The sequence below is a fragment of the Ceratotherium simum genome, chromosome 16 (genome assembly GCF_057802395.1).
Source record: "Ceratotherium simum simum isolate JZ-2026a chromosome 16, ASM5780239v1, whole genome shotgun sequence".
Taxonomy (NCBI): domain Eukaryota; kingdom Metazoa; phylum Chordata; class Mammalia; order Perissodactyla; family Rhinocerotidae; genus Ceratotherium; species Ceratotherium simum.
Window position 1 is genome coordinate 49,344,006 of NC_141915.1, and position 23,741 is coordinate 49,367,746.

Consider the following 23,741-nt stretch of genomic DNA (forward strand, 5'->3'; position numbering starts at 1 on the left):
TCTTGGCAAATTAGGACTATAAGCGAACTTAGGTTAATAAAGGACATCTATGAAAAACCTACGGCTAATATACTTAATGTTGAAAGACATAACGCTTTTCCTCCTAAGAACAAGGAAAAGATGCCTGCTTTTGTCACCTCCCCTCAACATTGTATTGGAGATTCTAGCTAGTACACTAGACCAAAAAAAAAAAATTAAAAAAATAAAAAGAAAAGAAAACACATACAGATTGGAAAGGAAGAAGTACAAATGTCTTCAGATGACATGATCCTGTATGGTGAAAATCCACAAAAGAAGTGCTAGAACTAATAAATGATTAAAGTTTGCAGGATACAAGATCAATATACAAAACTCAGTCATACTTCTATATACTAGCAATGAAATATCTAAAAATGAGATTTAAAAAACCATTTAATTCACAATAGCACAAAAAGAGTATTTACAAATTAATGAAACAATATGAGGACTTACACGTTGAAAACTATAAAATAGTGTTGAGAGAAATTTTTAAAGATCTAAATAAATGGAGAGCTAGCTATTCTATGTTCATAGGTTGGAAAACTCAGTTGTCAAGATGGCAGTTTTCCACAAATGTACATATAAATTCAATACAATCACTGTCAAAATCCCAATTACACTTTTTTTGTAGAAATTGACAATAAGAAATGTTTATTTTCACTAGTAAATTTTTTAAAAAGTAAATTAAAATAGCAGTGGGCTGTTTTCCGACTAACACAGGTAGAAATCCGAGAAGGCCAGAGGAAACAGGCAGCGACATACATTTCTGGTGGGAATGTAAAGTGATGTAACCTTTCTGGAGGACTGATTTGACACTGGGCTTGTCATTTACCTGGTAGTCCTACTTCTAGGACTTTATTTTTCAGGAATACAGCGTGTGCCAGATGTGTGTTCAAGGATGTTTATTGTGATGTTATTTATTAATGATGAAAAATTAGAAAATATATGTCAAAACAGGTTGGAGAGAATGTAGAAATTGATAAAAATTTTTAAGGTAAGAAAGAAGTCTGAGTTGTGTGACAGAACTGAAAGCCCTGGAGATAATGTCATCTCAGGAACCATTAAATTAAGAACCCTACCCAGCCGCAAAATGAGACTGCCATAACTTAAGGAAAGGCAGGGATGAAAGTATTTGTGGAATTGATTCTGGAACCACCCTTTCAACTGGTCCACGTGTCTCTGACTGTTCTGTTCTGTGCCTGGTTCATGTCTGTCTTCTATCTTACTTCACCAGTCCTGCCAGACCTACTTGACTCTCCCACTTCTTGACCTTAAGAGTTCATGTGTTCCTGCCTTCTAGATATCACATCTCTGTTGACTGGTTAAATGATCTGATGAAGGACCCTATTTGGTGCATGCCTCTGGCATCCCCTTTCTTCCCCCATGTACCCTACACCTGTGTCCTGTGAGCAGTCCTCACCAGATCTGATCTGTGCGGTGGTGCTAGATTCAGACTCCTTGAAAAGTAATAGTGATGGCAACCAAAGAGCAGGAAATTCTTTTGTTTTCTGTTGAAGAAATGTTCTTCAGTGATTTCAGTCATAGATTTGCCAAATGCAATTGAGTTTTTGAAATGAAAAAAGCACCTTTGGTGTGATTATAATAATAAAGAACCCCATTTATAATGGAATCCTTATAGCTGGGCTCATTTACAAATCAAAAAATTCTGACATGGCAAATTTTAACAGATGTTAAATAAAAAATATATATCAAAACATGGTAAATTAGAAGTCCTCAATTCCAGATTATCAGTTGATTGAATGTGTGAGTCTGATGTAGCTCCAAGTCTAAAAGAAAATCAATCAATAGATTCATTATTTGGAGAATCATAATGTTTTCAGATTTTTCCGTAGTCCATATTTTTAACAGTCTTCTTTTTCTGTTGTTTTGAAGTACTCCTTTCTCTTCTTACTAAAATCTTTTATGTAAAAGCCAGAAGAACTGTAGGGCATCTTTTTCCATTTGGAAGCTGCTGCAGGTAGCAGACAATGAGAATTTGAGTTAAAAAATAAAAGCTTTGAGTTTGTTTTTCAAAGGGAATTGCTGTTTTAAAAATGAGACCCATGAGAAAAAATGGAACAGACTTAGACTTTTTAAAACAATTGCTTCATACTGTTTCTTTCACTTTGAAGAACTTTTTATCTCATTTAAGATTGCTTAAATAACCTAATTTTTACTCCAATGGTGAAGTCCATTGTAAGTGTTAGCTGTGAGCAATTAGTTGTGTAAAATATGCATATTTTAATTGTGAAAATGTATTACTCAGAATTATTTCTGTATATATGTATATAATTGTATTTTTTAAAGAAATAGTGTTTTATATTTACCTATTCTCTGTGAAACAAATAAATGACTGAAAAAGACAGCTATGTTTTTTGAAGTATTGGCAGCAATTCTAAAGTGAAATTTTGTAATCTTATAAACTGACTGCGTGAATGTCAGCTAACTTGTTCCTCCTGGGGGCTTCCACTAACCACTTGACTTTTCTAGTTAATTTTTCTTCTCTTGAAGTTACATCCTCATTAAGTGGTATTTGCTGCTAAATGTCTGACTTTAAATTCTATTCCTTTTTCTTTGCAGTCATGAGCTACCCGATATTAGCTTTATGCTTGGAAAACCCACTGGTTTACCATGAAAACAAAATTCTGAAACACTGCTGTTGACCAGTGAGATTGCTTCTGGCTCCTAGTATGTTCGAAACTGGTTAGCAGTTTCTTACATTCTTAGAGATTATAAGTTTAGTTCATCATCCTATTATTGCTGTTGAATTAATGAAAAAAAATTTCAAGTTACAAGGAAGGAAGAATGCCATCTGGATATATTTGTGCCTTTAAGTGTAAATGGATAACAAGCAGACTTAAAGAAAGGAAAAATCATCATACAAATCATTCATTGTGACTTATACCTTTGTCCTTTTGTCCTTTAAAGGTCATGCTGGCTCATGAAATTTTAAATGTTTTTTTAGACCAGTTTTAAAATAATAAAAGATCCAACATAAATAGAAGCATTTTCTCTCAGTTACTTTTTGATGACAATGGAGAAATCTCTCTACCCTTTTAACATTTGGAATTTGTCTTTAAATGAGATGAGGTAGCAGAGGTAAAATTCTAGAATTATATTTAAATGTTTCAATAGAGGCTATTGTGATAATTAATCAATTTCAAATGATAACATATTCCAAAGACTATATATATTTGTCTTTGAAAAACAAAATTAAACAAAAAATCAAACAAAACAAATAATTAAAAGAAATCTTAACTTTTATCCTTAAATACTTAATGGAGTAGTAAGTGAAACTTTCTCCTAATAATATTTATCAATGACTGATATCTTTTGCAGAAGAAGAAGAAGCCAAAAAATATATATACTGAGAACATTGGACCAGAAAATATGTCATTCTTTCCATATTTGGCTGATTTGCAGGGTTATTAATTGTGAAAATAGTAATGTTATTATTTTTTAATACCTCAACTATTTTATTGACTTACAGGCCAGGGATTCAACAGACTTATTTCTTCTTTCATTCATTTATAAAAAATTTATGAATACTTGCTCTGTACCAGCCATTGTTGTAGATTCTGGGAATTCAGAGATTATTAAGACATATTTGTGGCATGTGTGATAGACCAATGCATAAAATTGTGTGATTATAATAGATGGTATAACTGGTGGAACAAATAGGTCATTAAGAGAACACAGAGGAGGGACATCTAAGGTAGCCGAGTGAGTTATGCATTTATCTGCAATTATGGCATCTTTGTGTAACTATGAATTTCTCAAATGTTTATTTGTTAAAATGTTATTGGTAATGAATTTGGCAAGGTCACTAAAAATAAAGTCAGATATACAAATCAGTTTTATTTCTATATACCAGCAACCGACAAATAGAAAATAAACTTTGAAAAAGTTTATTTTATGCCAAAAAGCTTCAGTTACCTAAGCATACATCTCACAAAAGATGTGCAAGACCTCTGTTTTGAAAACTAGAAAACATTATTGACAGAAATCAAAGAAGACCTAAATAAATTGAGGGGTGTATCATGTGTATGGATTTGAAAACTCGACGTTATAAAAATGTCAGTTCTCCCCAAATTAATCTATAGGATCAACACAGTTCTACAAATCAAAATGTTAGCAGTGCTTTTTTGGTGGGAGAGTGACTGACAAGCTGATTCTAAAATGTATATGAAAATGCAACGGGCTAAGAAAGTAGCTATGGCAATCAGGAAGAACACAACTGGAGAACTTACACTACCAGATATCAAGACTAATATTAAGCTATAGTAATTAATATAGTGTGATTTTGGCACAAGAATGACCATTGTTATAGAAGAAAGAGGCTAAAAACAGACTCACATGTATATGATCAATCTGATTCATGTCAAAGGAAGTATTGCAGTGCAGCAAGGAAAAATGACCGTTTCAATAAATCCTGCTGTGTCAATTGGATAACCATGTGGAAAAAAAAGAATCTTGCTCTTTATTTTACCCCATTCACAAAATTAATTTGAGGATTATAGATATACAAATAATAGGCAAAACAATAAAACTTTCAGAAGAAAATGTAGGAACATTTTTTTAAATTTAATTTGTTTTTGTTTTTGTTTTTTTTGCTAAGGAAGAGTCACCCTGAGTTAACATCTGTTGCCCGTGTTCTCCTTTTTTTGCTTGAGGAAGATTAGCCCTGAGCTAATGTCTGTGCCAATCTTCCTCTATTTTGTATGTGGGTTGCCACCATAGCATGGCTGATGAGTGGTGTAGCTCCGTGCCTGGGATCCAAACCTGTGAACCCAGGCCACAAAAGCAGAGCGTGCCAAACTTTACCATTACACCATGGGGCCAGCCCCTGGAACATTTTTGATAGTTGGAACTAGGCAAAGATTTTCTAAATAGGAAACAGGCATAAAAAACAAAATGTTGTTAAATTTAACTTCATTAAAATAAAAAACTTCATCAAGAGACCAATAGAAAATGAAAAGGCAACTTCAGAGTGGGAGGAGATATTTGCAATTCAGATATTGAACAAAGAATTCATATCCAAAATAAGGAAATCCTACAAATCAATAAGAAAAGGATACCAGACATATTGTCTGTCTTATATCACTTAATGATTATCTCCCACAAAAGAACTATAGATATAATCAGTTAATGTGTTAATTGTTTTTCTCTGTTAGGTTATTAGTTCCTACTGAGTCTTTAGCCAAGCACAGAAATAATTGTTTATCTGTCTTTCTGCCGTTTATATCTATCTGCCTGCCTGCCTATCTCTATGTATCTATCTATGTATCTATCATCTATCTGTATGTTTCTTTGGTACTCTAAGACAAACGTTATGTTCTGTCTCTCTCTCTCTACATATTTCTGAAAATATTTGAAGGACAGTTTCTTTTAGTTAATCTAAATATGTATTAATTACAACAAAATATATTTTGAATTGTATATTTCTATACAGTTGTATAATATGAATTGTACATGTCAGATTACTCAGAATATAATAACACAAGCGTATTTTAGTAGAGAAAGAACAATAACTTATTATGACCATATTTGATGGAGACTGCCAGATGTCGGCCCAATGTCCATTCCTACTTTCTTACTAATAGAGCCCTGATTTTATTTAGGGCAGCGTAAGACACAGTTTTAAAGCTGCAGTCTCTTACTTTGCAGATGGAGCTTGCCTTTTAATGTAGTTCTAGTGAATGAGATGCGAACAGCGTAATTAATTTGCTATTGACAGGAACTTGGAGGAGAGCCCCTTGAAAGGGTATTTGACCCACCTAATACGGACCCTTTGCCCTTCTGTCTTTACCCTTCACTCTTTGCCCTTCCCTGCCCAGATGTTCAGAGCTGCAGAAGCCATTTCGCAACCATTATGGGAAGGTTGAATTGCAGAGACCTTAACCCTGACATTTTTGAACTGCTGATGTGACAGCCTATTTCTGAACTTTTTGTTACACAAGGAAAATATAAAGGGCCTATGTTGTTTAAGCTGTGGACACTGGGGTTTTCTCTTACATGTAGCTAAATAAATGCCTGAGGTACCATATAAGGAAAAATCAGTACCCTTTTTTTCTCTCTCTTTCTCACTTTCTTTAAACACTAAACATTCACAGAAGTACAACCAAGCCCTTTTCTGCCCTGAATTTGACACCAAGTTTTACTCTTAGGTATTTTGGAAGCCAGAGTTACACAATAAAGGAGGGTTTTTTTTTTTTATACTTGAAGTTGAATGGAATATGGAATGATGTATGTTGAATGAGAATCTTCTGTATCTATGGCAACCGAGAACCCGGTGTTTCTGTACAGACTAAGTATTTTACAAGACCTGTTTTTTGATTTTTTTTTGTTAAGTTGTGGAAGGAGAATGGAGTGGGGTCTTGCATTTTCGGTCAGTATAATCTAAAATAACATATGTATTTTGTTTTCTTATAATATCAGTTATTATCTACTTTGAATTTTTCTTAATGTTTAATATGAAAGATCTTTTCATGTGCTTTAAATTGTTTTCTATTTTGATTATAGAAGATAATTCTGTTTTTTTGATAGAAGATATCTATTTTTATAAACTTTGAATACATAAAATTCTTAATATTTTAAATATTTTAATATCATTATTTATTTTTAATATTCGATCTGTGCTGAGGTAAAATAAGAACCAAAAATCAATTTCATATGAAGATCTGTCTTAAAAATACTAAATAAACCAGGTCTTCCCTCCTTGACTTATCTTTTTTCTTCCCCTTCTGCTTTTGCCTACCTTTCCATTCATCCTTAAGAATTTAATACGTATTTATTCTGCCTACCATGGCAATTAGTTAATAGTTAAGATACTAAAGAAAGAATTATATCATAGTTCCTTTTATTTGGGAGCTCATGTTCTAGATGAATAAACAAAGCTAACACATTTGAAACACTTTCTTACTATAGAGAAAAACAAAATATGCTAGGAACATAAAGATGTTAAGTCCAAGAGCATGGAGAGAAGGAAGACATTTACATCAGTTGGTGGGATTAAAGAACCCTTCAGACGGGAGAGGAGACTTAAGTCACCTTGAAGATTGACCATTTGGATGAGGAAAAAAATGAAAAGGCTTTCCAGAAAGTGTGAAGAGCAAAAGGCTGAAGAATCAAGAACAGCCAGGGCTTGTTTGGGAAATGCCAAGGCTATTGGAGTAGAGGGAGGGGAGACTACTGAGGACAAGTTAAGGAGCCTTCTCCTTGAGGTCTGGTGTGAAAAGCATTGAAGGAGAGAGAGCCCTAAAACCTGCATCTTGAGACAAGACAAACTGGGCTTAGCTATGCTTCCTTCAATAATTCCTTAGCAAATTTATTCTCAGCCACAGTACTGATTACCTATGGATCAATAATCTTAGAACTCTGACCATTGAATTTGGAAGCCGATGGCTTAGTATTATCAGGGTTGTGATCTCTGGTATTTATGAGGAAATACTTAGGTGCTGAATATCATGCATAATCCAGATACTCCAAACGTCAGCACAAGAAGCAGAGTGAAAGGTGTTACATCGCAGTAGTGGGTGGCAACACGTGTTTTGTTCTGATCCGGTGAAATTGGCTGCTTTTCATTGAACACCTTCACTCTTAGAAACTTAAAGTTTAATCATGTCTGAGTAAATGCATTTGAATGTTTTTTTTCCCCCCAAATGTAATGTGAAGAACTGTGAAGGAAGCATTTTCATGGTTCATTTCCCCTCATATTCATGTTTTATCTAATCTTAGCACTTACCAAAAGGTAACCTGAAAGAGGGCATTGTATACAAGTTGAAACAAAGAGATATCTCAAAATATCAATGAAACAGAATAATAAGTAATATAATATAGCCAGGGATAGAATGATTGTCACGTTAACTGACAATCACCTCAGAAAAAATATTTTCCAAACTTAAACCAGGAATAGAAGACAAATGAAATAGTGCGCTACTTTGAACAAAAGGTACCATTTTCATGTTACCAATATAGAGAGCTTTTTTCATTAATGTATGTAAGAATATCTCTTTCCTGTCACATATAAAAGAGCATCTGATAAGAGCAAGGACAATAATATATCATTTATCTAATTTTCTAAGTGATAGAAAACATTAGATTCAACAGTATTTTATTTATTTTGTATGTTTTATAAAGAATTTGGCACTATTAAATGTTGAAAGTTGTTCATTCAGCAAATTTAAAACTAATTTGGGTACACTCTGTCTTTTTTTTCATTTCATTAGTATTTATTGAGTCCCTGTATGTGCCAGGGAGTGTGCTAAATGCTTGGGATACATGAGTGAATGTGGGGTTACATTCCGACGAGGGAGACAGACATTAAAAACAGCCTTAATGAGGGGCCAGCCCTGTGGCATAGTGGTTGGGTTCGGCATGCTCTGTTTGGCAGCCCAGGTTCGCGGGTTTGGATCCTGGGCACGGACCTACACCATTCGTCAGCCGTGCTGTAGCAGTGAACCACATACAAAATAGAGGGAGATTGGTATGGATATTAGCTCAGGGCTAATCTTCCTCAAGCTAAAAAAGGGGAAGATTGGCAACAGATGTTAGTGCAGGGTGACTCTTCTTCAGCAAAGAAACCCCCAAAAAACCAGCCCTAATGAATAAATAAGTTATACAGTGCACCTGAAGGTGATGTGTCCTATGGTAAAACGGAACAGCAAAGCAAGGAAAAGGAGACTGGGAGGACTGGGGGCTAGGCTGCAGTTTAAAATAGGGTGGTCAAGGAGGCCTCAGATCAAAGGTGACATTTAAACAAAACTTTAAGACTTGGGAAAAGAAGCCGTGTGAATATCTGGGGGGGAGGATTGTAGACCCCCAAGGTGAGAGCATTTCTGGCATGTTTTAGGCCTAGCAAGAAGGCAGGTGGGCTGGAGTGGTGGTGGTGGTGGAGGTATAGGGTAGTAGAGATAACTGAAAAAGGTAACTGAGACTGGATCATGTGAGGCCTCATAGAATGTGGTAGAGCCGTTGACTTTCACTTTTTATAACAGCTTTATTGAGATATAATTCACATACCAACAATTCACTCATTGTAAGTGTACAATCCAGTGGTTTTTAATATATTCACAGAGTTGTACAACCATTGTCACAATCAGTTTTAGAAGATTTCACCCCAAAAAGAAACCTCATACCCTTTAGCAGTCACCCCCTTAACCGCCTCTCACCCTAGGCAACCACTACTCTACTTTCTGTTTCTGTGGATTTGCCTATTCTGGAAATTTAGTATAAATGGAACCATAAAATACATGGTCTTTTCTGACTGCCTTCTATAGTGTTTTCAAGGTTCATCCATGTTGTAACGTGTTAGTGCTTCATTCCTTTTTATGGCTGAATAACGTTCCATTGTATGGATGTTCCACATTTTGTTTATACATTTTTTAATTGATGGATATTTGGGTTGTTTGCTCTTTTTTGGCAATTATGAATAATACTGCTATGAGCATTTGTATATAAGTTTTTGTGTGGATGTATGTTTTCATTTCTCACCTAGGAGTGGAATTCCTGGTTCATATGGTAACTCTATGTTTAACCTTTTAAGGAACTGCCAAACTCACTTCCAGAATGGCTTCACCATTTTACATTTCGACCAGCAGTGTATGAGGGTTCTGATTTCTTCACATCTTCACCAACACTTGTTATTATTTGTCTTTTTGATTATAGTCATCTTGGTGGGTGTGAAGTGGTATGGCATAGTTGGTTTAATTTGAAATTGCCTAATGACAATGATCTTTAGCATCTTTTCATGTGCTTTTTGGCCATCCTTATGTCTTCTTTAGAGAAATGTCTCTTCAGTTTCTTTGCCCATTTTATTTTTTTAATCATTTATATTGTGTTTAAATTTTAAAAAGTTGTGATAAAATACATGTTACATCAAAATTACCATTTTAAAGTGTACAGTTCAGTGGCATTTGGTACATTCACAATGTTGTGCAACCATGACCACTGTTTAGTTCCTGAACATTTCCATCACCTCAAAAGGAAACCCTGTACCCACTGAGTAGTCACTCTCCATTTCTCCCTCCCTCCAGCCACTGGCAACCGCTAATCTGCTTTCTGCCTCTATGGATTTGCCTATTTTGGATATTTCATATGAATGGAATCATACAATATGTGGCCTTTTTTGTCTGGCTTCTTGTACTTAGCATAATGTTTTCAAGGTTCATCCATGTTGTCATGTATCAGTACTTATTCCTTTTTAAGATTGCATAGTATTCCATCATATTGAAATGCAGCATTTTGTTTATCCACTCATCAGCTGATGTCCTTTATGTATGTATTTTTTTGTTTAGGTAACATTGGTTTATAACATTATATAAATTTCAGGTGTACATCATTATATTTCAATTTCTGTGTAGACTGCATCGTGTTCACCACCCAAAGACTAATTACCACGCATTGCCGTACACATGTGCCCTGTCACCCCTTTCACCCCTACTCCCTCCCCACTTCCTCTCTGGTAACCAGCAATCTAATCTCTGTATCTCTGTGTTTGTTCATTGTTGTTGTTGTTGTTTTTATCTTCTACTTATGAGTGAGATCATATGTTATTTGACTTTCTCCGTCTGACTTATTTCACTTAGCATATTACCCTCAAGGTCCATCCATGTTTTTGCAAATGGCAAGATTTCATCCTTGTTTATAGCTGGGTAGTATTGCATTGTGTATATATATACCACATCTTCTTTATCCGTTCATCCCTTGATGGGCACTTAGGTTGTTGCTAAGTCTTGGCTATTGTGAATAATGCTGCAATGAACATAGGAGTGCATATATCTTTACAAATTGGTGTTTTCATGTTCTTTGGATAAATACCCAGCAGTGGAATAGCTGGATCATATGGTAGTTCTATTCTTACTTTTGTGAGGAATATCCATACTGTTTTCCATAGTGTCTGCACCTGGTGTTTTCATTCCCACCAGCAGTGTATGAGAGTTCCCTTTTCTCCACGTCCTCTCCAACACTTGTTATTTCTTGTTTTGTTAATTATAGCCATTCTCATGGGTGTGAGGTGATATTTCATTATAGTTTTGATTTGCATTTCCCTAATAATGAGTGATGTTTAACATCTTTTCATGTGCCTGTTGACCATCTGTATATCTTCTTTGGAAAAATGTCTGTTCAGATCCTTTGCCTATTTTTTAATCGGGTTGTTTGTTTCTTTGTTGTTGAGATATATGAGTTCTTTATATATTTTGGATATAAACCTCTTATCAGATATGTGGTTTGAAAATATCTTCTCCGAATTGTTAGGTTGTCTTTTCATTTTGTTGATGGTCTCCTTTGCCATGCAGAAGCTTTTTAGTTTGATGTACTCCCATTTGTTTATTTTTTCTTTTGTTTCTCTTGCCTAGTCAGACATGGTATTTGAAAATATGCTGCTAAGACTGATATCAAAGAGCGTACTGCCTATGTTTTCTTCTAGAAGTTTTATGGTTTCAGGTCTCACATTCAAGTCTTTAATCCATTTTGAGTTAATTTTTGTGTGTGATGTAAGATAATGGTCTACTTTCATTCTTTTGCTTGTGACTCTCCAGTTTTCCCCGTACCATTTATTAAAGAGACTTTCCTTTCCCCATTGTATGTTCTTGGCTCCTTTGTTGAAAATTAGCTGTCCATAGATGTGTGATTTTATTTCTTGGCTTTCAATACTGTTTCATCGATCTTTGTGTCTGTTTTTTTTTTGCCAGTACCATGCTGTTTTGATTCTTATAGCTTTGTAGTATATTTTGAAATTAGGGAGTGTGATACCTCCAGCTTTCTTTCTCTCAGGATTCCTTTGGCTATTTAGGGTCTATTGTTGTTCCATATAAATTTTAGGATTCTTTGCTCTATTTCTGTGAAAAATGTTGTTGGAACTTTGATAGAGATTGCATTGAATCTGTAGATCTCTTTGGGAAGTATGGTCATTTTAACTATGTTAATTCTTCCAATCCAAGAGCATGGAATATCTTTCCACTTCTTTATGTCTTCTTCAGTTTCTTTCAACAACGTTTTATAGTTTTCAGTGTACAAGTCTTTCATCTCTTTGGTTAAATTTATTCCTAGGTATTTTATTATTTTGTTGCAGTTGTAAATGGAATTGTATTATTTCTTCTTCTGCTATTTCATTGTTAGTGTATAGAAACGCAACTGATTTTTGTATGTTGATTTTGTATCCTGCAACTTTACTGTATTCATTTATTATTTCTAATAGTTTTTTTAATGGATTCTTTAGGGTTTTCTATATATAAAATCATGTCATCTGCAAATAGTGCCCATTTTAAAATTGAATTTAATCGCCCATTTATTGTTGAGTTATAAGAGTTCTTGATATATTCTAGGTACAAGTCCCTTATCAGATATATGGTTTGCAGATATTTTCTCCCATTCAGCACATACCAAGGCCTTAATAAAATCTTGTTGAATAAGTATTTGAACGTTCAATATTATGTTTCCATTACAATATTATTATAACATTAGAATTTAGTCAATTATATACCAATTTTAATTTCCCTGACTTAAAACTATTAAAATGTATCTTTCATTATTTTGTCATTATTAAATTCACCATTATGATTGGTGAGGTGTTTAAAATCTGTCATTTTAATGAATGGACAAATTACAAAAACATGGAATATAATTTTTTCTTTAAAAAATTTCATATTTGATTTTTAAATTTTATAGATGGAAAAAGTGGAAGCAGATCTAACTAGATCCAAGTCTCTTCGTGAGAAACAATCAAAGGAGTTTTTATGGCAGCTGGAAGATGTCAAGCAACGATACGAACAGCAGGTTGGTCTTTCATTTTTATGATGCCATTTAATTTTTTAATGCATGTATAACCTCTCTTTAAATATATCTATATTCCAAAATCTCTCCATGATGAAAATATTACTAAGAACGTTATTACCAATATATTTGAGATATTTAAAATAATATTTGTTTCGATAAAATCCAGAAACAGAGAATTTTAACTTTCCACTGAAGTCTGTTCTGACAGTTTGTTAATCTGAATGTTTAATTGAAACATTTATTGTGATTCTTGAGTTCTTCTATTCCTGTTAGAGTATCAGTTTGATTTATTTAAGAAATAGTTTTAGGTCCCTACTATGTACCAAGTACTTTGTCCACACTGGGCAGGGTAGTAAGCAGGACCATCAAGGTTCCTTTTTGCACAAAGCTTACATTTTGGTGGACAGTCAGCCCATAAATAAAAAATGAAATGATTTCAAAATATGGCTTGCGAAGAAGGAAAGAGGGTGTGTACATAGACCTTGCTGGGTGGTGGGTGGGAAGGGGATTACCAGCATTGATAGGGGGTCATTTGTCCACAGCCGTGGACATTTGTGCTGTGAATCCTGAAAACTAGGGACGAGCTAGCCGTGAAGTCTTGGGAGAAATAGTATTCTAGACTAGGAGAACAGCAAGTTCAAAGATCCTGAGATGAGTGCAAGCTGGGAGTGTTCAAGGAACAAGAAGGACAATAAAGACTGGTTTAACAGGAGTACAGAGAGGAAGGTTCCAGCTGTGGGGATGATGGGGGAGAGTTAGGCTAGGACCAGGACGTGCAGGACAGCATAAGGGGTTTAGATTTTCTTCTCAGTGCCCTGCCTCGTATTTATTAATCAAGAAAGGTTTTATTTTTGTCTTTTTAAAAACATATTCTGGCTGATTCTTGGAATATTTAAAGTGGCTCTTAATTTTTAGTTGTTTGTCTAATTTGCTTGCTTTGTTTTCTTAGCATCTAGAAAAATGTTAATTAGCTTAATCACTTAGTTAAGAAAAATTTTTCTAAAGACGATATTTGAATCTTTTTATTCTGGAAACCTGAATAATTTTTTCTCGTTATTATATTTTTAATCCCTTATTAAGTGGGTAGTACATCAAAAACTCATTAATCCCTTGTGATTACTGAATTGTATCCCCTCTCCTAAGTGATAGCAGTTAGTGAATCACTTGAGTTCCATGGAAAGGAAGTCAGATCTGACATGTGACCTTATGATTGTTGTGTGGTTGTTGTTTTAATCTTAAATGTTGGTAAAAATACCTGAGTCACTTCATAGGAATGGTGTAAAGCCAAAATAGTTATAAAGACAAAAGTTTGCAAATTGGCCCTTCTTTGTTGTTTTCAGTAGCTGGACTGTCTTGCTCTGTTATGTCCAAGAAAATCATGTCCATCTTTCAAGACTCACTTCAACACTTCCATCAAATGTTACATGACGTTTCAGCCCACACCCATTTCTTCTTTCTCTGAAATTACAGCATTAATCTTCTCACTGTTCTATACACTTAAATCAGTTCTTGTATTATAAGTTCTTGTATATAAAGCTGTTTTTATTCAGAACAAAGTACAGTCTACAAGACAACAGAAACTTTCTCCTGTATTTCTTTCAACCTCTATTACATTATGTTTCTGTGATTGAGTTGTTAATGGACATACAATTCATTATTGTTGAATTGATTTGAATTTTGATCAATATACATCGGTCTACTATCTCTACATAAGAAGGTAGGAATTTCAGCGTCCTTAATGTGATCACCAGTGAAAACATCACGCATTATCACCTGTTTGGTTTTGTGTGTGTGCGTATTTTATTTCCCCCCAAAATTGGGCTTATATGACTATATGTTATTAATACTAGGTAGTGAAATGACTTGCTCAAGGTCACAAGCTAAATAGTCCACAGTCTTAAGGATAGTCCAAGTTCCTAATTTCTCTGGGATTCTTTCCGTTTTGCCAAGCTATCTATATGATCTTTCTCTGATACCTTTAGAAAGATTTAGATACTTTTGATTGAAAGGTTTTTAATAGTCATAAATATAAAAGATATATCCAATTTTCATAACTCTTGCTTGATACCACTTTAAAATTACTTTATTATGTAGTAAGTATGAAGATTGCATACCACAAAGAAATAAGAAAATGTTTGAATTGAATAAAAATGAAAACACAACGCCAAAGCTCATGGGATGTTGAAAAGTAGTGCTTTTAGGGAAATTTATAGCATTATATGCTTATATTAGAAAAAAAGAAAGGTCTCAAATCAATGACTTAAGCTTCTACCTTACAAAGCTAGAAAAAGATGATCAAATTAAGCCCAAAACAACAAGAAGGAAGAAAATAACATAACAGCAAAAATCAATGAGCAGAAAACAGAGCAATAGAGATAGGTACTATTATTATGTCCATTTAACAGTTGAGGAAACTGAGGCACAGAGAACATAAGTACCTTGCCCAGAGTCATACTCTTAGTCACAGAGCCATGATTTGAACCCAGGCTTTCTGGATCTAAGCCCTTGCTCATAACTGTCCTGCTACACTCACCACAGACAAATTTGAGGAAATCTCCCAGAAAACGGTACAAAATGCCAAGAGATAGAATAGGTGAGAAGCTGAGCAAATCATTCAGAGAGGATGAACATTGCTGTCTTGTTAGGAGTCCAAGAGTGAGAACAGGGAAATAAGGGGAAGGGAAATTCTTAAGGAAATAACACAGGAGATTTTCACAGAGCTAGAGGTGGAAGGGTTGAATGAATATACCTCTGCGGCATTCTATGGCACTAAGGACAAAGGGAAATCCTGAACCAGAGGTGACAAACTGGCTGATTTCAGGCCCTCAAACTTGTTTTTGTTTGGCCAGCCCTGGGTTTCTAAAATTAATTTTTAAATGAGTTCTTACCATTTAAAATATACACGATTTGGGGCCGACCTGGTGGCATAGTGGTTAAGTTCTCGTGCTCCACTTCAGCGGCCTGGGGTTCGCAGGTTTGGATCCCAGGTGCAGACCTATGGACTGCTTATCAAGCCATGCTGTGGCAGGCGTCCCACATATAAAATAGAGGAAGATGGGCACGGATGTTAGCCCAGGGCCAATCTTCCTCAGCAAAAAGAGGAGGATTGTCAACAGATGTTAGCTCAGGGCTTATCTTCCTCATTAAAAAAAAAAAGAATAAAATACACATGATTTGTTCAGAGTGATGTCAGTATCTGGCAGAATGAGCTCTTCCCTTAGACTCTCCCCACTAAGATACAACAAAAAGGACCTTCACATACCAATGGAGGACATTCACACAACACAAAAGACATGTGCGAGACCCACACAGCCATACATCTGATGGTAGAGTTGCTCAGTTCCCCGGAGGAAGTGGAAGGAGGTAAGGGGATCTCCTCTCCTTCCCCCAGTGGCAGTGACCCAGAGCACGGGACTGCATGTGGCTCTGAGAGGAGAGAGGGGAGGGGCTGCCCTCTGCAGGAACACTTTTTCTCTCCAAGTTTCCTCACAGCCCATGGGAAAGCCCCACACAGAAGTGACTAAGCTATTGTGGGGGTGTCTTCGTCGAGGCAGCACCCCAGGAGAGAAGATAGTGAGGACAGAGCAAGAATGCCCCTGGGATTGCGCAGGTGAAAGAAAGTTCCCTTCCCTTTGCCTGGCTCTCCGTCTCAGCTGGTCAGCCAGAGCTCCCGCACATACGATAGAACAGCAGCAGCTGTGAGTGAGTGAGCCTGGGATCGTAGCTGGCTCAGAATACACAGCTCTTGACTCCCACTCAGTGGTGGCAGGTGGGAGCTGTGACCAGATACTGTCACTATGTGGTGGCACAAATCCACACTGTCAAACAGTATGAAGAAATATATTATACTCCAGACCAGAAGGGAAATGATAAGCACCCAGAAATCAATCCTGAAGGCACAGAAATTTATAATCTAACTGATAGAGAATTCAAAATAGCTGTCATAAAAAAAAACTCAATGAGTTACAAGAAAGTACAGATAGACAGTTCAATGAAATCAGGAGCTTGTTCACAAAAGAGATTCAAAGTATAAAGAAAAACCAATCAGAAATGTAGGAGATGAAAAACACAATGGATGATGTAAAAATCTGGATTCCCTGAATAACAGAGCTGATATTATGGAGGAGAGAATCAGCAGTCTGGAGGACAGAAATATAGAAAGGCTTCAGATGGAGGCAGAGAGAGAACTAAGACTAAAACAAAATGAAGAAATTCTCCAAGAAATATCCAACTCAGTTAGGAAATGCAACTTAAGGATTACAGGTATTCCAGAGGAAGAAGAGAAGGAGAATAGAGCAGAAATCTTTTTCAAAGAAATAACAGCAGAGAACTTCACAAACCTGGGAAATGAGCTGGACATACAAGTGAAAGAAGCTAATAGAACTCCTAACTATCTCAATGTAGAAAGACCTTCTCCAAGGCATATAGTAGTAAAGTTGGCAAAAGTCAATGGCAAAGAAAAAATATTAAGGGCAGCAAGGCAGAAGACAATATCTTACAAAAGAACCCATATCAGGCTTTCAGCAGCTTTCTCAGCAGAAACCTTACAGGGTAGGAGAGTGGAATGATATATTCAAAATTCTGAAACACAAATACTTTTAGCCAAGAATACTCCATCCAGTGAAAATATCCTTCAGATATGATGGAGAAATTAAAACTTTCCCAGATAAACAAAAGCTAAGGGAGTTCATCACCACAAGATCCCCGCCTACAAAAGTACTCAAGAAGGCCCTCATAGCTGAGGAAAAAAAGAAAGGCATTACAAAGCCTTGACCAAGGAGATAAATAGGTAGTCAAAATCTGAAAATTGCAGCTTTCTATCAGAACAGGTTAGCAAACAATTATAACATTAAAGATGCAAGGAAAACATCAAAAATAAATATAATCTCATTATTTTAACTACAAACTCACAACACAAGATGGAATAAGTTGTGACAATAATAACTTAGAAGGGGAAGAGGAAAACGATGGAATTGGCTGAGTCTAAGGAAATAAGAGGACATCAGAAAATGGACTATCTCATCTATGAGATTTTTTTATAGAAACCTCATGGTAGCCACTAAACAAATAATCAGAATAGAGATACAAATGATAAATAAAGACAAAACTAAGAAAACTGTCATAGAGAACAACCAAACTGAATTGGTAGTCCAAAATATATGGGACAACAAACAAGGGAAATGCAGAAGAAGCGGAAAACGAGCCATAAAATGGCAACATTAAACCCTCATATATCAATAATCACTCTAAATGTAAATGGATTGAATTCTCCAACCAAAAGACACAGAGTGGCAGGATGGATTAAAAAGCAAGACCCAACAATATGCTGCCTCCAGGAAACACATCTCAGCTTTGAAGGCTCAGAGTGAAGGGATGGAAGACGATACTCCAAGCTAATGGCAAACAAAAGAAGGCAGATGTTGCCGTACTTATATCAGACAAAGAAGACTTCAAGACAAAACAGGTAATGAGAGACAAAGAGGGCAGTATATAGTGATAAAAGGGACACTCCACCAAGAAGACATAACACTTATAAATATATATGCACCCAACACAGGAGCACCAAAGTACATGAAGTTACTATTAACAAACCTAAAAGGAGATATTAACAACAACACAATAATAGTAGGGGACCTTAACACCCCACTTACATCAGTGAATAGATCATCCAGACAAAGTCAACAAGGAAGTAGTGGATTTAAATGAAAAACTAGACCAGTTAGACTTAATAGATATATGTAGAACACTCCATCCCAAAACAGCAGAATACATGTTCTTCTCAAGTGCACATGTTACATTCTCAAGGATAGACCATATGTTGGGAAACAGGCAAGCCTTAATAAATTTAAGAAGATTGAAATCATAACAATTATCTTTTCTGACCATAATACTATGAAACTAGAAATCAACTACAAGAAAAAAACTGGGAAAGTGACAAATATGTGGAGACTAAACAACATGCTACTGAACAATCAATGGGTCATGGAAAAAATTAAAGGAGAAGCAAAATAATATCTAGAGACATATGAGAATGAAAGCACACCATACCAGCTCATATGGGAGGGAGCAAAAGCGGTTGTAAGAGGGAAATTCATAGTAATACAGGCCCACCTTAATAAACAAGAAAAATCTCAAATAAGCAATCTTAAACTACACCTAATAGAATTATAAAAAGAAGAACAAACAAAACCCACAGTCAGCAGAAAGAGGGAAATAATAAAAATTAGAGGAGAAATAAATGAAATTGAAACAAAAAAAAGTAGAAGGGGTCAATGAAATAAAGAGCTGGTTCTTTGAGAAGATAAACAAAATTAACAAACCCTTAGCCAGACTCAAGAAAAAAAGAGAGAAGTCTCAAATAAATTAAATTAGAAATTAAAGAGGAGAAATTACAACAGATACCACAGAAATACAAAGGATTATAAGAGAATACTATGAAAAACTATATGCCAAAAAATTGGACAATCTAGAAGAAACAGATAAATTCTTAGACTCATACAACCACCCAAAACTGAAGGAAGATGAAATAGAGAATATGACATAAAGAATTGGAAAGATATTCCATGCACATGGATTGAAAGAATAAACATAGCTGAAATGTCCATATTACTTAAAGCAATCTGCTGATTCAGTGCAATCCCAGTCAGAATTCCAATGACATTCTTCACAGAAATAGAACAAAGAATCCTAAAATTGGTATGCAGCAACAAAGACTCCAAATGGTTAAAGCAATCCCGAGAAAAAAGAACAAAACTGGAGGCCTCACAATCCCTGACTTCAAAATATACTACAAAGCTATAGTAATCAAAACAGCATGGTTCTGGTACAAAAACAGACACACAGTCAATGGAACAGAATTGAAAGCCCAGAAATAAAACCACACGTCTACAGACAGCTAATCTTCAACAAAGGAGCTAAGAACATACAATAGAGAAAGGAAAGTCTCTTCAATAAATGGTGTTAGGAAAACTGGACAGCCACATGGAAAAGAATGAAAGTAGACCATTATCTTTTGCCATTCACAAAAATTAACTCAAAATGGATCAAAGACTTGAAGGCAAGACCTGAAACCATAAAACTCCTAGAAAAGAATATATGTAGTACACTCTTGGACATCGGTCTCAGAAGGATCTTTTCGAATACCATGTCTACTCGGGCAAGGGAAACAAAAGAAATAATAAACAAGTGGGACTTCTTCTGACTAAAGAGCTTCTGCAAGGCAAAAAAAAACAGGAACAAAATGAAAAGAAAACCCAGCAACTGGGAGAAAGTATTTGCAAATCATATATCTGACAAGAGGTTAATCTCCAAAATATATAAAGAACTCATGCAACTCAACAACAACAAAAACAAACAACCTGCTCAAAAAGTGGGCAGAGGATATGCATAGATGTTTTTCCAATGAAGATACACAGATGGTCAGTAGGCACAAGAAAAGATGTTCAACATCACTAATCATCAGGGAAATGCAAATCAAAACTACACCAAGATATCACCTTACACCAGTTAGAATGGCTATAATCACCAAGGCAAAAAATAACAGATGTTGGAGACAATGTGGAGAAAAGGAAATCCTCATACATGCTGGGTGGGAATGCAAACTGGTGCAGCCACTATGGGAAACAGTATGGAGATTTCTCAAGAAGTTAAAAATAGAAATACCATATGACCCAGATATCCCACTACTGGGTATTTGTGCAAAGAACTCGAATCAACAATTCAAAGAGACTTATGCATCCCTCTGTTCATTGCAGCATTATTCACTATAGCCAAGAAGTGGAAGCAACCCAAGTGCCCATCGACTGATGATTGGATAAAGAAGAGGTGGTATATATATATATACACACACACACACACACATATATATATACACACACACACACACAATGGAATACTACTCAGCCATAAAAAAAGGCAAAATTATCCCATTCAAAACAACATGGATGGATCTCGAGGGTATTGTGTTAAGCAAAATAAGCCAGACAGAGAAAGACAAACACCGTTTGAGTGAAGTGAGACACCATACGTCTGAGTGTTTCATGAGTGAAAACTCATATGTGGGAGATAAACTAACACACAGACAAAGTGAATAGTTTAGTGGTTACCAGAGGGGAAGGCTGTTGGCGGGTAGGCACAAGGGGTGAAGGGGCTCTTTTATATGGTGACTGACAAATAATAATGTACAACTGAAATTTCACAATGTTGTAAACTATTATGACCTCAATAAAAAAAATAAAATACACATGATTTTATACAAAAATACAGATTTCAGGCTTATCTTGCAACACTAGTAAATCTGGCAACTATAGGCCCACATTTTCCCATAGCGGCAATCAGCTGGAGTGGAGAGACAGTTACCTCTTTTCTGTGGGGCTGGTCCTTGTCAATTCACTATATCCTTTTATTCTCCGTGTGTTTTATAGACACTGCTTCACACAGTTGTGTTATAGGCCTTTTCTCTGTAGCCATGTGAATTGAATCCCTCTAAAATTTTCAGAGAAAAAAGAGACCACCTACAAAGGAATAAGAATCAAACTGACTTCAGACTTTTAATCAGCAAAACTGGATCCTCAAAGAGAATGCCTTCAAAATTCTAAAGTCAATTGATTTATCCAGTCAAATTATCAGTCATGTGGGCAGCACAAAGAAACTCCTAGACTTGGACTCACAAAGTTTACTTTCCATGTGCTCTTTCTTAGGAAGTTACTTAGAGATGTTTTCTAGAAAAACAAGAGAATAAACTGAGGAAAATGAGGATGTGGGATCCAGCAATTGGAAGAACAGTGTGGGGACGTGGTAGGATGAGCGCTGTTCAGAGGCCATCAGGGCAGTGAGTGCATTTGGAATCAGGAAAGTGGAATGCAGGATATATGGCTGTCTTGGTTTTGCTTTGGTAAACATGATCCGAAATCTCAGTGGCTTGGAACAACAAAGGTTTATTTCTTGCTCATGCCACATGTCCTTTGAGGGTTGGCTACAGTCTGATTTATGTCATGTCATCTTGAGTCTAGTTTCCAAAATGAACTATTTGGAACATTGCCATGGGAAATGGTTGAACAGATGCTGGCTCTTAAAGCTTGCTCAGAAGTAAGTACAGTGGTAGTTCCACTCACATCGCATTGGCCAAAGCAAGTCACAAGACCTGCCTGTGCAGTCCTCCTGTGGGAAGGGGCGTCACAGGGAAGAGCATCAAATAGGGATAAGCATGAAACCACTTGCCACACGTGTTATGCTTATGAAATGTAGAGTATGTAAAAAAGGAGAAAACACTGGAACTTAATTCTAGAAATAGTCTCCATCGAGCAGCACAGGTGCTATGACATTGGACCAGTAAGGAAAGAAATGTAGTCTTAGCAAAATAAGGCTTTTCTGTGAACAATATGTACATAGTCATAATAATTAGATGTCATTTATTGGTGTTCCACTTTCAGATCTAATTTATGGTTACAGAACAGCATAAATATTGTCATCCTTGCTATTGTAACAGTAAAGGTAGAGGTGGCATAGGTATGGAATTGGGAGAAAGGGACAGAAGGAGAGGAAGGGGGAAGGGTGAAAGTACCGAGGCGTCAACATTATGAAGTAGAGTTTTAAGGTGCTGCCCCAGTGATGAAACAAGACGTGGAGATTTTAGTATAGTCTTTAAAGTTACAGGGTTGACCAGTGGAGGAACTGAGAAGAATTATCGTCACAATTTTAGTTTTTAAAATCATCTATCTGTAGTCTATTGATTAAAAAATTTAATTCATATAGTCCTTAATGCAAAAATTTCATTTCTTGGAACCTATCCTATAGAAATATTTGCATGTGCAAAAAGATATACGTTCATGGATGATTATTTGGAATAATGAAAAAAGGTTATAAATAAAGCCAATGATTAAATAAATTATTCAAAATCTATACTATGGAATACTATGTACTTATTAAAAACATTGATATAAATTTGTAGGAGCAGACATACACAGATTTCTAAGGCTTAATTTTAAGGGGGGAATAAAGCACATCACAGAACAATTTTTCTATTATGCTCTCATTTATGTAAAATTATAACATATGTGTCATATGTAAATTTAGTTTAAAAATTCTACAAGTTAACACACGTCTATAGAATGGGCATGGAATTATGGGTTAAAGTTATAATAAATTGAGAATTTCATTGTATGCTTTAAATAAACTGTTTTTACTTAAAATTCCACCAAGAGCTTGTGTGTTGCATTACTTGCATAATTAAAACATTAACGTTATGAATGCTAAGAAACAATAGAGTAGAATAAATATAGAACATTTATGGGGCCGGCCCCATGGCTTAGCGGCTAAGTGCGTGCACTCCTCTGCTGGTGGCTCGGGTTCGGATCCTGGGTGCGCACCGATGCACTGCTTGTCCAGCCATGCTGAGGCGGCATCCCACATACAGCAACTAGAAGGATGTGCAACTATGACATACAACTATCTACTGGGGCTTTGGGGAAAAAAAGGAGGAAGATTGGCAATAGATGTTAGCTCAGAGCCGGTCTTCCTCAGCAAAAAGAGGAAGATTGGCATGGATGTTAGCTCAGGGCTGATCTTCCTCACAAAACAAAAAAAAAACCCAAAAAAAAAGAACATTTATATTATATTCTATAGCATTTTAAGTGGGTAATAAATTTGGATTAATGAAATACAAAATCAATTCAGACAATTTCTATGCAGTACAAAATTACCTGAGAGGAAAAGCCTGAAAGATAAGAAAAGACATAGAAGAAAGAGCATTAGCAGATTATTTCAAAGGTGCCAGGTTTCCCAACTGCAAAAGCCAATGCAATAGAATTATTTTGTCAGAATTTTTAAAAAAAATGGTGTAATTTAAGAATGAAGTACCTAACTTCTGATTAATAGGTGATGGCAACTGAAAGTCATTCTGACGTATGCCAACTTAAAAGCATATATTTCCACTGAAGCACACTTTC

At 35.6% G+C, this 23,741-nt stretch overlaps 1 protein-coding gene across 4 annotated transcripts in view; it reads left to right on the top strand.

Moving 5' to 3' along the window:
• CEP112 (centrosomal protein 112) overlaps positions 1-23,741 on the top strand; it is a 449,689-nt gene that overhangs the window by 184,437 nt on the left and 241,511 nt on the right. For all 4 annotated transcript variants that reach the window (XM_087441468.1, XM_087441471.1, XM_087441469.1 and 1 more), the window contains one exon: positions 12,688-12,795. In XM_087441468.1, the coding sequence (XP_087297594.1) occupies positions 12,688-12,795 (108 nt within the window). The remainder of the gene's footprint in view (positions 1-12,687; positions 12,796-23,741) is intronic.